Source organism: Branchiostoma belcheri, unplaced genomic scaffold, assembly GCF_001625305.1.
Source record: "Branchiostoma belcheri isolate BF01 breed outbred unplaced genomic scaffold, Haploidv18h27 scaffold25, whole genome shotgun sequence".
In the NCBI taxonomy this organism is placed as follows: Eukaryota; Metazoa; Chordata; class Leptocardii; order Amphioxiformes; family Branchiostomatidae; genus Branchiostoma; species Branchiostoma belcheri.
The window spans coordinates 2,912,953-2,928,255 of NW_017803854.1; the positions used below are offsets into that span (position 1 = coordinate 2,912,953).

Here is a 15,303-nt window from a genome sequence, read left to right on the forward strand (position 1 = left end):
GAAACAAACCAAAGCCAAATCAAATTATTTGCATGTTTCCTTTTATTTTCTTGCAGCTTTGATAATTTCAAAAGTCAACAGAAAAAGATATATTTGCTCTTTTAGGAAATTCTTTTTTTTTCACATTCTCCACACAAAGAAATAGAGGAACCATTGACATTTGAGTTGATTTGATTTGGCCCCTCTCTGGTATGTAAAGTGTATGTTTTTGGACAAGGTCAACACTAGACTCTATTCCCGTCTAATCGCCCACCAAGGTAGGCTAGCATGGGAAAATTCCACTGGATTCTTCCCACTGCTGAAGGTCACCTTCAAATGGACAGGTGTTCTAGCCTGGCAGGGAACTCTGGGTAAGTTGTAAGGAACTCTGGGTAGTTTTGATAAGGAACTCTTGGTAATTTTGGTGAAGAACTCTTAGTAAATAAAACATACCTGAGGTCACCTCAGGTAAGCTAGAGTATATATACTGTCTTTTCTCTATTGGCATTGACTGTAGGCAATTTATAGATAGTCATCTAGGCCTATAACTTAAAAGAGGCCAGGTTGAACAAATTGGCATGCCATTACTAGAACAATGGCAAAGCCTACAATGTATGTGCGTGAGTGCTTGCTGCGCTCATTTAGATTGTATGCTATAAAGTTTTAATGGCCCAAATGGCCTGAAGGACGCCAGTCTTGTGTGTTCTGTTTTAGCCTGCTATAATGGAGTGTACTAACTACTGCAGTACAGTATGGCCATTGTTCAGAAAATGGTCTTAACGTTGTATGTTACCTAATCAAATAATGTACTCTTCTGAAAACGAAATCAGGTTGATTTGAACCTTGCTTGATGACACCATCCTATAGGCTACATGGATATATGTATATGTTTCTAAACGTAAGAAAAAACAAATTTTCATGGCATGGCCTCAGAACTGTTTTGCATGGGCCATAACAGGTTATTGAGTTATTACCATTTGACTGTGAGCCAACCTTGAACAGTCCTGTTCCATAATAAGCCTGGAGCCAGAACACAGTTGAAAACACAGTTAGTATCGACGCAGTGTTCGAAACAAGGAGGGTGAAAAATGGGTTTCTAGGATCCGGAGACTCTGTAATCACTTCTCCAGGGACGGGATTTCATTTACTAAAAGAGGATTGGATATGGGTCAGCAATTTCCGGGTGTGGGCTGGTGTTACCGTAGTGATGGAGCCAGGCATGAGGGCCCCTGCCCTGTCTGCTGACATCACAGCCCAGGGTGCATGTTTGTACTGTAAATGTACATACTTTAAGCCATGGTTTTATTTCAGGATATGACGGAAAAGAAAGTTATTGTGGTATTTAAAGCTCTTCATGGTTGATGCAGTTCTGTCTTATGAATAGAAAAATAAAACACAATTATTGTGGTGTCATGATGGTGTTCTGTTGAGGATATCACAGAAATTGTAAAAATAAACCACTGCAAACATTTCATAATTTACAGTAGTAGAAGGGACAACTCCTTGTGACAATTTGTAAATGGTACTTCCTGCTTTCCTGACAAATTATTTTCTGATTTCACATGAAGTTTTTAGCAGGGGCCTGGTATTATCATGTAGCAGGGGCTGCAGGGCTGTAAATGCCTACTTCCTGTTATATTTTGAATTCCAGAATGAAGAATATTAGCTGTTATGGTCCCTAATAGAAGGCATAGACATAGAATGTATGTAAAAAAGAAGTAAACATTGTTGAATTAGATGACAGGTTGACTGTATATGAATTATTAACTGCAAAATGTTGTTGATTATCTTGCTCTCCAAAAATACCTGACCTTTGACCTTGAACAATTTGTACTGACATTTTTGCAACCTTTCCTTATCATTTATGCTGCTTTAATTTCTATATGACATTAATATTTCTATTAATCCATCAGTGTCAGTATGATCGAGTCAGTTACCCCTGATACAGAATCTGGTAAAAGCATATGTCAAACCAATAAGTATGTCCTTGCTTAGTATTATTGTGAAGCCGTGCCAAGAAAATCTCCCGTTTCTGAAACATTTTCAGACGGGACAGGAAAAGGAAAACAGTCTTAACATTTTTGTGCTGGTCTCCAATCACCAACAGACTGATCCCATAGCTCCGCCCACCTCAGTCAAGATGTAGAAATGTAAAAGAAAACATGATAAAAATGCCAATATTTCACAAACATGCTGCCACTCTGTCACTGGTTAAGCCCCAAATTGTCATGCAGTCATTGGTTGAACTGCTGACTGTGATGGACAGTCAGGGCTGATGTACAGACCAGTGGTACACCTTGACAGTCCAATCCACAGTTTGGTATGCAGGAACATGTACTGTGTTACTTGCCGTAGAACCAATATGCAGGGTTGGGTGGAGAATTTGTGTGAAAGGTCACTGTGTAGGTTGCTGTGTGTGGTGATGACGTGATGATGACATTTACCATTTCATGCTGGTGGATTTGTATATTGCCTTTGTGCAATATGGGAAATGGCTGACTTTATCAGTTTTTTAACAGGCCTACAATAAAAGTGCATATAACTTACAAATATTACAACAGATGCGGTGTACATAAATGTATATGTGTTTTGTTAGTCATTATTCTACATAACAAGACTTGGTATAGTGATACTGTACTACTAAATGGCCTTTGATGTTTATCAGTCGATGTAAATGTCATGTGCTACGTATAGACAATTAGTGATGACTAATGATGAATCCCAAATATTGCAATAACAAATGTTGGCACAGATGTATGTACTTTTCACCTATGGGAGTATACTATATACTTCAAAGATTCATACATGAATACATTGTAAAGCAGATGCATGATCTATTATATATGTTAGTGTATAAAGTTAACCCAGTTCCTTTCTGTTTCTGCAGCCATTAGACCTGAGTACCAGGGGGAAGGAAGGAGACCCAATGGGACAGGTAAGTGTTCTACATATTCTTACTGTGGATCAGTTCTCAGACAAAAATCCAGAAGTCAGGATAGTAAGTTACTAACAACAAAGTACTTGAAACAAGAGTCAAGACTATGACTAGATGTAATTGTTTTCACTGGCAGTTCAGAACTTAAAATACTTTTTTCTGCATACCTGCAGTGATGCAGGAAACATTGAAGATTACCTGCACTAGACAAATTTTACCTGCACCAGTGCAAGTATGCAGAAGAAGGTATTTCAAGTGTTCACAATTATGACGGAATGCCATCAGTAGCAATTATGGCTGTAAAGCAGTCCAGCTGTAACTAGAACAGATCTAGTACCGGTATTCACTTTTCCAACAACACATCATAATAATGACTTAATCTATTAGCTGTGTGCAGTCTTGGTTCTATTGGTGGTAGCGTGTAATGGCAGCCATATTGTTTGTGAGTGGGGTTTGCACCCTTATGAATAGCAGGACTTGTACAATAGGACCATCTGCTAGGCTGGAACAACCATGGGATTCTGTATCTGTACCTATATAGCCGGTATAATTGCCCCTCGGCATAACACACCAGCTTTGACTACAGGCTTTAATGTTATCAATCCAGAAGCTAGCTGTTAAAATTTGTACCAAGTAAAATGGAACTCATAGTTTTCACCAAACATGGTAGGGGCATCCTTTTAGATAGTTTTAGAGAGTATGTGGAAAATATGGAGTTCTGATGAAAGGCTAAGGTGTGAGCAGCTGTTTAACATGTGTGTAATATATACCTACAGCTGGTACCACATGCCTATGATGAAGTTGATGTGTTGCCTCAAAGGATGTGCATACTGTAGATATTCACTTTGTCACTATTTACTATGGAGAGCATGTAAACTACAAAAATACATTAAAGATTTTCAGTCCTATGTCTCAGACTTTGTATACAAGATTTGCACTGTACATTGGTCATTTGCATGCAGTTAAGATATATCAATTGAGAAAAGAAAAAGGTTACAAAAGGAGAAGCAGAGAAAGTTCTAGCAATACTGGTTATACTGTACTACATGTACATCAGAAAAAGCAGGAATGGTTAGGGTATGCAAATGAGATTGACATCGAGGGTAAGACAGCTGTAGACAAATCGGATAGCAAGGAATTAGTGAACTGGTAATTGACAGAAATGGATGAACTCATAGGTATGGAACTAAAACAATAATCAAATGATAACCAAAGAACAGGAAGGAATCTGAATAATCTCATTTGCATAATAGACCTTTCTTTATCAATGAATATACAAATATATGTATATATATGGAATATATTTTGGGGATGACTCATATCATGCATGATGGTAAATTTTCTCCTTGCTGTTGATCAGCACAAATGTGTGCCTTGCAACACATTTAATGTCACTTTAGATTAAGAAAGCAATTGTTCACATCTTATCTATTATTGGCAGGGCAGTCACACAAATGGACAGAGATGAATGACTTCTCTGACTGACGTGTACATGATTTGACATACCAGTACGAAATGCCATTAGGAAATATACATATAGAATACAACACGGTGTATTCCGTATCGCCCGAGGTACCAGCCCGACCCGCGGGAGGGCTGGGACCGAGGGTGATGCGGAATACACCTTGTTGTATTTTATTTATGTCACACCCACCCAAGAAAACACGCCTTTCAATGCGAAATTAGCGAAAATTTGGTGTCCCTAAACCTAAACAATGCAACAACATCAATTCCAACGTCCGAATTTTGTGTTCGAATTTTCGAAAGCGGTGCAAGCGGTTTGGGCGAAACGCGTTCTAATCGTCTAATCGTCATTTGGAAGGCCCGGGCCGTACGCGTTAAGAACTCCCGGGCCGTACCGCTAGTTATCACACCGGCCGGAACACCCGTATCGAACGTAATCGCGGCCCAGGTAGGACATAAAGATATGTATGTAAGTTGAGAAATTACCATTAAACTTTAAAGATATGCCTAATATGAGGTACATGTACGTGGGCACACAGACTATGCAATATGTTATCTCAGTCATCCTATGCTCTATTATAGATGTATCTTTTTGTGCGGAGTTTGAAGCTAACACCGTACCTGGATAAAAGTCTGAAAAAAGTACCTTCCAAAAAGTCTGAAAAAGCCAACTGTAAACTCCTACATGTACCCGAGGCAGTATTTATAAAGCTTGACCATTGAAATAGATCCATATTGCCTTGGATAACAGTGTGTCTCCTGCAGCCTACAGGTAATGATGTTACAGATGTTACACAAAGATAAGGGAGATGAGACCATGAAAAAAGGTTTTAGCCAGAGGACAAGACTCATTCGGGCATAATACGATCTGTTAAAGTGTTATGAGGAAATGAACATGCAAGTGTTCTACCCATTTTATGTTAGACATGTATTGTAGTCCCACAGTCTCTAAAAACAACGGCCTTGTAGGTTTGCAGTATTCAGGAGTCACTGTACAGTTGATGTAGTCAGACAGTTTTTAGACAAGTCCAATGATATAATAATACTGTACAGTTTTTCTGAGTAAACAGTTATTTGTGTTGCAGATGCCCCAGACAGTTTTTGGCCAGCCCCTCCAGCTGAACGCTGAGCGCTGCCTCCTGTGTCGGTGTGAGAGGAAGGACCCTGTCCTCCCCCCTGCCAGCGATGGTTCCACCTCGGGAACGTCCTTCGACACACAAGGACTGGCTCAGGTCGGTGAACCCAGCAGTTTAATTTTTGTTATCCTGTGTAAAATTAACACTGGTACATTTTATCTCATAGCTTCTTTTGATGAATGTAGCATTTAGGTCTGTCTGAGGGAGCCTGTTGTTTTAGTTTTTCTTCCACCTGCCTGCATCTGCAATTTCCTGCAACAACACAAGAGCCAGGAAATTAAACTGATGTGGACTAAGCCCTTTAATTTCCCCTTCCCATATGATAATGTACATGTGGTTGTGATGGAGTAATAAGACTAAGAGTGTGCTAGAAAATGGGATATTGCATCTCTCTAGGGTTCAGACGTAGTCTTCAAGTAGATTATTTGGTGACTGCAAGACAGTATCACACTAGCAAGACAGTATCATTAGCAGGGCAGTATTCAATATGCCACCCAAAGTTAAGCTGGCAAAAAAAAAGATACCGGTACAGCAAAAAGCCCTACACCTAAAACACGCCAAAACTGAGATAAAGCGTAACTCCTACTTGGAGAGTACCTCAGAATGTCTGGATACTGCCCTGCCAATTAAAATGTCTTGCCAATTTAATACTGTCCTGCAGTACACCAAAAGATCTACTTTGTGATTACTGTATGCCAGATTTTGCATGTTTTATGAGAAACCTGCCTTTGTGGTGAGTCCACCACAGATAAGTTATGTGTTAGATAGTTAAGTCCCCATATGCTTGTGCAGGTCCCCCTGTGGGTGTGTCCTGACTGTCGGAGAAGTGTGGAGGAGGAGGAGAGGAAGGCAGCACTGGAACCATCACTGCTGGTAGGGAGTCTTCATCAGTATCTCCTGTGGTCCAGGTTTATTACCTTCATGTAATACACCTGGTTTTGTCCTTAGTTTGTTTGTTTGCCTGTATTTTCCATAGTATTTTCCACATGCTAGGCACATCCATAATATTATTTCCTGTCTTAAGCTACCTCCACTGCTTTTAAACTACATGTACATTACTCTTTAAGTTTTGAATAATACTGCAAGGAAGATGAGATAAGGTCTGTGCCCCCCTTTGTTGTTGTTCGTTGTTGTATTCTGACCCTTTCTACCCATCAGCCCCAGGACCTGTTCATGCCGTCCTCCGTCCCGTATCTCACGCCGGTCCCTGACCTGGGCGCCGGAGCAGGCCTGGTGACGTCCTCGTCTGAGCCCACCACTCCTAATGGCAGTGGCTGCAACTGTGAGGCCTGCAAGGAGAGAAGGTAGTGTAACCAGATCACATCTCACTTCTATCAGCCCTTCTACTGGTCAGGTCACTAAAAGCTTCAGTAACTGTTGATACCTACACCTCAAAATTGAGAACATTTAACTCCTGTTTTTGTCAAGAGAATTGGGAATACCTAATATGTTCTTTTATATGTGCTAACATGGACAACTGTCTTTTACCAGTGTGTTGGAGGCTGTGATAACTGGTTTCCATAGGGTATTATAGTGACAGAAGGAGAATTCTGGGTAAAGTCTAGAGTGTGACGACAACTGATGCTGTGTTTGACACATGAATTAAGCAGTGTTAGGCAGACATTAGTTCTTCCCAGTGCAAGTTGACCAAACCTTGCAGTCCTGTCTTATGCAGCTTATACTTACTACAAAATTAAAGGTGCCTAAAGGTGGCTTACTCATTATACAAAACAAACAAATACCCTGATTCTAACCTGACTTGTTTCTGCCATTACTTCAATAGGGAGATAGCAGCTGAGCAGGAGAGAGAGACCCAGGAGCTGCAGCAGTGTTGGACGGAAGTTAGGCACATGGTGCGATGTGTCTACAGGGAGGCGGGCACTTCTCTGGCCGGTAACAACGCTGTCCTTACTTAATAAAGTAGCCACATACAGTGTATCTAAACCTGTGTGCATGATACTGAGAAATGTTTGCAGTAGTTTTATTTTCTGCAAATTCATGACACGGTAAATACACATTTCTATTGTGTTACTACTGTACTACAGCAGAGTTTTAACTGTTACCTTAAAACACAGCAGAAACAACCTTTTCCTTACTACTGCAAAATTTATTCTTGGTAAAATGAAATGAATTTACAGGTATGAAAGCTAGAAGTGTAAAGTAAGGTAACTAAATGCTACACAAAGAAAATGTTAAGTGAAATGTTAAATGAAAATGTGACTGGATAGCTTTTAAAAGCTGTCAGATGTTTCATCCAAAAAGTATGAATTCAATTGGCTAATGATCTGTAAGTTATACCATGTATAAGTAACTGAAAGCTGTTTATCCCCTCCCCCCAGCTGAGGAGAGTCGTGAGCTGCAGATGGACACAGACAAGATGAAGCAGCTGGTGGGCAGGTGGGTCTCTCACCACAGTATCAGGCAGTTTTTGTAGACAGTGTCTCTCACCACAGTTTACATGCAGTTTCTGTACCCTGAGTCAATCAATCGATCACCGGCGGGCTTTTAGGGTAGAAGTGACCGTACCCAGTGTTGTACAATAACTTGTGTTTGAATGGCACTTTACTTGATTAGATTCTACGTAGTAGTAGTAGTAGTAGTATCCAGTCTTTCATTATACTACTGCGGGGGTTCCTGACATGGGTTGGCAGCAATCAGCTAGTCCTCACAGCACGTTTCCAAGCGGCACTGTCTAGCGGGTCCATACTGACAAGGCCGCACTCATATTCCAACAGTATTTTGATTGACTGTTTGATACGGTTCCAAAGTTTGATATGATCTCAACATTCATTGGCAAGTTTAACAAATATTACTAAATATCACGTTACCCCCCCTCCCCATCCCCAGGTTGTGTTCACGTGACCCCCACCAGCTGTACCAGAGGCTGGAGTCCCAGGGGAGAGAGTACGTCATCGAGATGAAGGTTCGACTCCTCAAGCAGCTCACTTCAGGTGGGTCGCAGTAGTAGCTCTTTTTCAACTGTGAACCTGAACAAATTTTATCAACAGGCCTGGGCATTAGCTGTACCTATTATAACAAGTTAGCCAATTGTCTGTAAGAACATACATGTAGCTAACTGTCTCTTTTAGTGATAAATTCTTGTCTTTGTATGAGGGTATACATGCTAATACATGTATCTTAATCTAAAAGAGTGTTCAGAAGTTTTCCTGATTTTCAAGTGCTGAATTGCCATTTTGAGTTGGAATTTTCCTATCTTTTGTGTAAAAATTGTGTCTTTTCATAAACAGTACATGTATAAACAATCTCTTCTATATTGTGCATGCTGTATTTGTGTTACTATGTAGTTTTCCCATGAACTGACAGTTTGCCCCCCTGTCCCCAGGTCACAAGACCCCCCCTCAGGCCAGACAGTTCATCGCCATGTTGCTGGATGAGTACAGTGCTCTGTGCGAGGCCGCCAGGCTCCTCACCCCGGCTCTGGACGAAATGGTGAGAAGCACACACCCTCCTCTCATGTACCTCTCAAACTGTGGGTTTGTCTGGACAAAGTAGGATTTGGGTGGGGAAGATTAGTCACAAAACGACAGGAGAGAAAAAGGTCAGACACAGGAAATAGGGTGAATGCAAAGGTCTCAGAATCAGAAGCCAGCAGCAGTCAGTTTGTGTCTCTTTTCTTATTAGCACCATTACAGCACGATTGCCCAGTGTGAACCACAGCATACATATGCATACCCAAACAATGTTGCTATTAAGACAGCATGCATGGTTCAGACATTTTTGGGGGTGAAATCAATACAACCGGATTTCCTAGTTGTAAACTAATACAGCACCTCCACCCACATTCAAACTTGTGTGTATTAACGGATGACATTGATGTGTTTTCAGGAGAAGGGTCACCTGTCCAAGTTCCAGCTGACGTGGGAGTTTGTGAATAAGCACCTGTTCCACAGTATTATCTACACAGACCCACTGGTACAGAACAGTGTGCCTGCCCTCATCACACAGCTCAGGTTTGTACACACTGCAAATTCATGTAGAGGAAGGGAAAAGGAGGGGAAGAGAAAAAGATGTTTTTGTCATGTTTTCAGCTCATGGTTGAAACAATCCTGGAGTAAAGTAGTCAAACGGTAGAAAGGCGAAATTGTGATGTATTGAATTTGCAAAGGATAAGACACTGTGAAAATAATACCACTGCGAACGATTCAAGATCCACAGTAATTTCTGTAGTATGTGTGCTTTCATGTTTAGATTATTTTTGAGGTATTGTTTTCTATAGAGCCATGCAAATGTATACTTGTGCCTTCCAGGTTGGGTGCAGCGTCTAAGGAGTCTTACCATGAAGACACCTACCCCAATGTGCTGCACAGGTAAGGACAGGAACCATAACATTATGTAAAACACAGGATGATTGGATCTGTATCGGTATAGCCGGTATAACCGCCCTTCGGCGTTACACACCAGCTTGGATAGAGAAATGGAAACACAGTAGGTTTTACGTTAGTTTACTGAGGTCTAAGTACTGTAGCAAAAACCTGCCAACCCTAGCATTTTATGGGGATGACTGTTATCAATGAATACTAAATTTATAGGGCTTTTTAGACATTCAACTTGTGGCCTCATACAACAGTTGCAGAAAGCATTAATTGAAAAGAGTTCACTTCGCTGTATGATATGGAAGTTGTTTTTCTTTCTGTCTTAAACTATTTACAAAGTGTGATTTTCTTGATGAAGAAATTGTCATATTTCAAGCAGCTCCAACAATAATGTGTCCTAGTATTAGTTATTAGATATGTTGTGTTAAAGGTTGTTGTGTTTTCCTCTCTGACAGATACCTGAAGTTTGATGATGAGATGACGATGGTACAGATGACATGGAGAGACTGTCAGCAGCTCATCGATGAGTACACAGAGGAACAGGTCAGACTGCTGGCAAAATTGTGGACTTGAAATTTACCTCTAGTTCATAGTGTTGCAGTAGTAGTTATAATGTAATGGTCTGCTATGCTGTTGATCTGTCAACACTTCAAAGGCTTGGAAAAAAGGAAGTGTTCATGGCAGTTGAAAAATGATATCCAAGAAGGATTGTTTGCTAATGTACAAAATTTATATTGCTAGGACTTATTGGACATCAGCCTTCATGCACGTTGATGAATAAGTGTCACTGTATTGAGAAGTAAAGAATCAAATGTCAGCAAACAAATAACTGATATACCCCCATCTTCTATTCCAGGCAACACTGAAGGCCAAGCAGAGAATGCTGAAGGAAGACTGGGAATTCTTCAAGGCCCAGAGGAAACTTCTGGAAGCACAGGTAAGTGAAGGGTCTTTCCCCTAAGGAAATTATTTGTGGTAAAACCTTAGGAGGGACATGAAAGTATCTATGCAACTAAATCTACGTTGATCCAGCTTGGAACATAAAACAGCCATCATATGTACTAACGATGTACACGTTCCTTTATTGAAGTGCAATGTGTCTGGGAAATTACTTTGCTCTTGCTATTTTTCAGCTTTTAGCAACCATGCGGCCTTCTATTTTGTGACAGGTCTGTCTGTAGCTTCTACATTTCTCTCATTTTGTTTTACGAAAACCACTCAAACTTTAACAAGCGTGTCTCCTTGTCCACTCCAGACCAAGAAGAAGAAGTCGAGCCATTCCGGGTCTAGCAGCAGCAGCTCCATGGAGAAGGCCACGCCCAGCCTGACCGACACAGTCCGCCAGCTGTTCTCCAGCGGGAAGACCAACTCTGAGGAGTGCCAGTGTTCACACTGCAAGAGTAAAAGGTACAGTACAGAAAGGTATAGTTGTCAACTTTAGTTGTCTAATCTATGATTTCTTGTTTCTGTCTTGTATCTATGAAAAGATCTAAGTTTTGAAATTTGATTTTTTTGTCTTTCACACATATGTGATTAATCTTAAATTAACAGTTAAATGTACAAGCATGTAACTGTCATGTACAAGTCAAGTACAATGTAATTTTAGTAGTTCAAATAGTACCTATGCGGCATAACATAAAATATATAAATATTAAACCATCAACATTAAAATCGTCAATTCAAAGTACATACTGACTTGTATTGTGGTTATACTGCAGTTGGAAGTAACACCAAGATATATCTGTTTCTGACCAGGTGCCCGTGTGATGAGTGCAGTTTGTCCCACATGTTGTCCGCCGGCATCCCAGACTCCGACATCACCGAGGAGTTTAACTTCCAGCCCCCTCCCCTGCCCCGGGACCCCCTCCCCGACCCCCTGGAGGACATCAGACCCCCCAGCATGTCCTCCCCGAGCTCCTCAGGCTCCGAGTCCTCATCTCCTGTCGCCCCGGATACGCACCACCCCGGCCTCAACTTTGCACCCATCTCTCCTGTAGACCTTGGGTGAGTTCACATTTTACATTTCCTCTTTATCTATTTGAATTCTTTTAGTTTTAGTTTCCAGAAGAAATTGTAGATAATTGGGCCTCAAATTTGATCTTTATATGTGTGGCATACTTCCATGAATTCAGTTTTGCCATTGCTCCACAAATTTCAAAACACAAATCTCCCACCTTTCAACTTTTGGACAGCCATAAATGACAATATGTATAATAGTTTATAGAAATGACAGGATATCACAACAGTAATCAATCTGTCAAAAGTTGAGCATGTTATGCAAGATCCATTTGCCAAAGAAAGTCACACAAGAAAAGTGCATCCGTGTTCAGGGCATCTGTACTTTATGATAAACCATATACCGGTACTGAAGAATATTTCTACATGTATTGGCAACAGTGAGGACGCAGAAGACCTGAGTTCTCAGAAGGGCCTGTTGTCGATGCCACTCCTGTTCCACGGAGAGGGTCTAGCCGATCTCCACACTCCCACACTAGACGGTCACGACGCTGACTACAAGTGGCAGAAATGGGAAGACTTCGCTTACCACAACACGGGGATCATCAACCAAGATACTCTGCAGTAAGTACAACTTATGTTGTTTTTTAAAATGTATGTCTTGATAATGTAGCCTTTATGAGGAGTGTTGACAGCCACTCCAGAGTATGGCTATTGTACTACTAGTGCATTCAGTCCTTTAGTTGGCGAGCTTTCTTGGCCATTCTCTTTGCCTTGTATGTAGCTTTTCTGTTGGTTTCGAATGTTGAGAAGCCATTTTGGATCAGCAGTCATTGGGCACTGTGATCATGGCAGAGAGCTTGAAAGTTTGCAGGGTCGATATGACCCTTCTTTAAGTGCTGAGTAGTAATAGTGCAAAGTATGTCCGCAGTCTAGAATGTTAAGGCTAAGATGTACTGGACAGTCATCATTATAGAGGGTGTGTTTTAACGTAATACTATGATGTTTTATATAATGTTAATGTGCTTACACCTTTTGCAGATGGGAAGATGTGAAGCTCAGCCTCACCCTCAACCTGGAGCACGGGAGCAAAAACGCGTCGTCGGAGAACGGGGTGAAGGGGGACTCGGAGAACGACCAACAGGACGACAACGAGGACAGCTCGTCCGGCAGCCTCTCCCGCAAGGACTCCTCCGCCTCCTCCTGCCAGGCCTCATCCGTGGACAAGGACGAGGACGATGATGGGGATGATGGGGATGAGGAGGAGGAGGATGAGGAGGAGGATGATGAGGAGGAGGTGGAGGATGATGAGGAGGATGAGGACGAAGATGACGACGATGATGATGACGATGGGGACATGTCGGAGGACCAGTCAGATGGGGAGGAGGAAGATGAGGAGGAGGATAAGGAGACAACAGCTGATGTGGAGAAAGTGAGCAGAAATTCTACACTATAAAGCAAAATGGTTTCCACTCAGATTGTTGAAAGTATATTGAAAATATTGAAATTATGCCGCTTCTGCTTGGCTCTTTTACCAATAGCTAAACAGTTTTGATAAACCATGCTGGAATCATATAAACTACTTGTTGTAGTAACTACATCCCCCGTGTCTTTCTATAAACAGTTTTACAGGATTTCTTGTTTTTTCCCTGTATTGTCACTGTTTGGTTAAAACCATTCTCCCTTTGTTCCCACAGAAGGCCGACACGCTGGATGTCACCAACGGCGTCACGCCCTGCGAATGTTACGTGTGTCTGCAGGGGAGACTGGATGCCGCCCAGGACGCTGCGGCGGCCTCCATCACGCCTCACTTCCCCACCGACGCCGCCTCCTTCCCCACCACCCTGGAGGGCCTGCACCTCTACCCCCACATCCACGGCCACTCCCCCCTCGTCCCCACGCACATGGGCCACTCCGTGCGACCCCTCATCCACCCCCACCTCTACAACCTCTACGCAAAACAGCCCCGCACCAAGCGGCACCCCTTCAACCTGGACCTGGACACGCCCGAGGCGCTTCACGAGCACATCTACCACGCGTACGGCGAGTGGGACACGTCCTACGACAGCTCCAAGTTCATGCTGGGGTCCAGCAAGTACATGGGGAGCTTCGGGACCGAGCTGCTGGCGCCGGGGGACGTCCCATTGTTCAACGGGACGGGGTTCGCGATAGACCCTGCCCTGAGCCAGATGAACCCTCCCCTGGCGGACCCCATCCCCCTCCCCCTGACCACAGTGCCCGGTGTTACGTCCGTCAGTACGTCAGCGTCTGAAGCCTCCACCCCGGCCTCCACGGCGGCCAGCTCCCCCCAGAAGGCGCAGGACGTGGCGCAGTCCGAACTAACGTACGACCAGCCACCGCCCTCCTTGTTAGACGGGTGCCAGAAGAATAAGAACGTTGTTCCCCCGTATCCGCCCTCTACGCACCACCACAACCCCCCGCCCGGGGCGTTTGGCATGGTAAACCCTCCTGTGTCCCTGCCTAACCTCGCTGACAACCCGTACTGCTTCAAGCACAAGCCGCCCATGCCACTGTTGCCTCCGTCGCACCCTCATCCCCCTACGAGTAGCTCAACATCGACACCGCCCGCCAAACTCACTGCCGAGATCCTGAGGTCCGCAGCTGTCAACGCAGCTATCGAAGAAGCAGCACGAGCTTCAGGTACGTTATTGGAAGGTTTAACTGGTGCTGAAGACCCTAGATCTTATGTCCTATTTCAGTAGTTAACCGCCATATTTGAAATGTCTTACTTGTTACATGGTGTAAAGTTAATTTATACCTGTTTGACTTATGCTTGACTTATTTCAGTCGCATTGCATATAGTTTCAGATCATTCCTAACGTAGAAAAAATGTGGTATTCCCATGTTACAAATGTACTATGCTAACATATACTGTAGTATGGCCCGTACCTGTACTAAACTTTCTAAAGTTCTAATTTTTCCCCCCTCCCCCTGCAGGAGACCAGAGAGTGCCGACCGCGCCGCCCAGCGCGACAGGCTGCCAGAGAAACCACCTGAGCGCACCTGCACACAAGCACCACCACCCGCACAGCCACCCGCAGCCCCCAACACCTGCACCTCGCAGCTGTGCCTCCTCCAACGCACTGGCAAATATAGCAACATCCTCAAAGTAAGCAGTAACCTTCATTCATTACATGTACATTTCACTAGTACTTGCAACATGGCAAAACAATCATCTCTGTATTACAGTATAGCTGATGTAGATGCAAAATGAACCTAGACCAATACATTTGAAAATGTAGTCTCAAAATGTAGACTGAAAATCAACATTTTCAACTGTTAAATGGTGTATATTCAAGTCTATCCTACTCATTATCATCTGCTGTCCTAATGGTAACTTATTATGAAGGTCAAAAAGACAGATATGTTAACTTGAATGTTGTGAATGATTTTTCAAATATTTGATAACTCACAAGTTGGAACCAGATGTCCCAGTAAATACTTAGCCATTTTGTGTTGTGTACAATCACTACCAGAG

At 42.7% G+C, this 15,303-nt stretch overlaps 1 protein-coding gene across 2 annotated transcripts in view; it reads left to right on the top strand.

Moving 5' to 3' along the window:
• LOC109471430 (protein FAM193A-like) overlaps nt 1–15,303 on the top strand; it is a 31,523-nt gene that overhangs the window by 11,607 nt on the left and 4,613 nt on the right. Inside the window, exons 2-19 of one of the 2 annotated variants that reach the window (XM_019770715.1) lie at nt 2,867–2,914; nt 5,464–5,610; nt 6,307–6,387; nt 6,673–6,818; nt 7,298–7,407; nt 7,854–7,911; nt 8,362–8,465; nt 8,858–8,964; nt 9,361–9,485; nt 9,783–9,842; nt 10,304–10,391; nt 10,705–10,785; nt 11,104–11,270; nt 11,604–11,852; nt 12,246–12,428; nt 12,846–13,236; nt 13,502–14,465; nt 14,763–14,934. In XM_019770715.1, coding sequence (XP_019626274.1) covers nt 2,867–2,914; nt 5,464–5,610; nt 6,307–6,387; nt 6,673–6,818; nt 7,298–7,407; nt 7,854–7,911; nt 8,362–8,465; nt 8,858–8,964; nt 9,361–9,485; nt 9,783–9,842; nt 10,304–10,391; nt 10,705–10,785; nt 11,104–11,270; nt 11,604–11,852; nt 12,246–12,428; nt 12,846–13,236; nt 13,502–14,465; nt 14,763–14,934 — 3,281 coding nt within the window. The remainder of the gene's footprint in view (nt 1–2,866; nt 2,915–5,463; nt 5,611–6,306; nt 6,388–6,672; nt 6,819–7,297; nt 7,408–7,853; nt 7,912–8,361; nt 8,466–8,857; nt 8,965–9,360; nt 9,486–9,782; nt 9,843–10,303; nt 10,392–10,704; nt 10,786–11,103; nt 11,271–11,603; nt 11,853–12,245; nt 12,429–12,845; nt 13,237–13,501; nt 14,466–14,762; nt 14,935–15,303) is intronic. The other variant, XM_019770716.1, reaches the window with a different exon arrangement.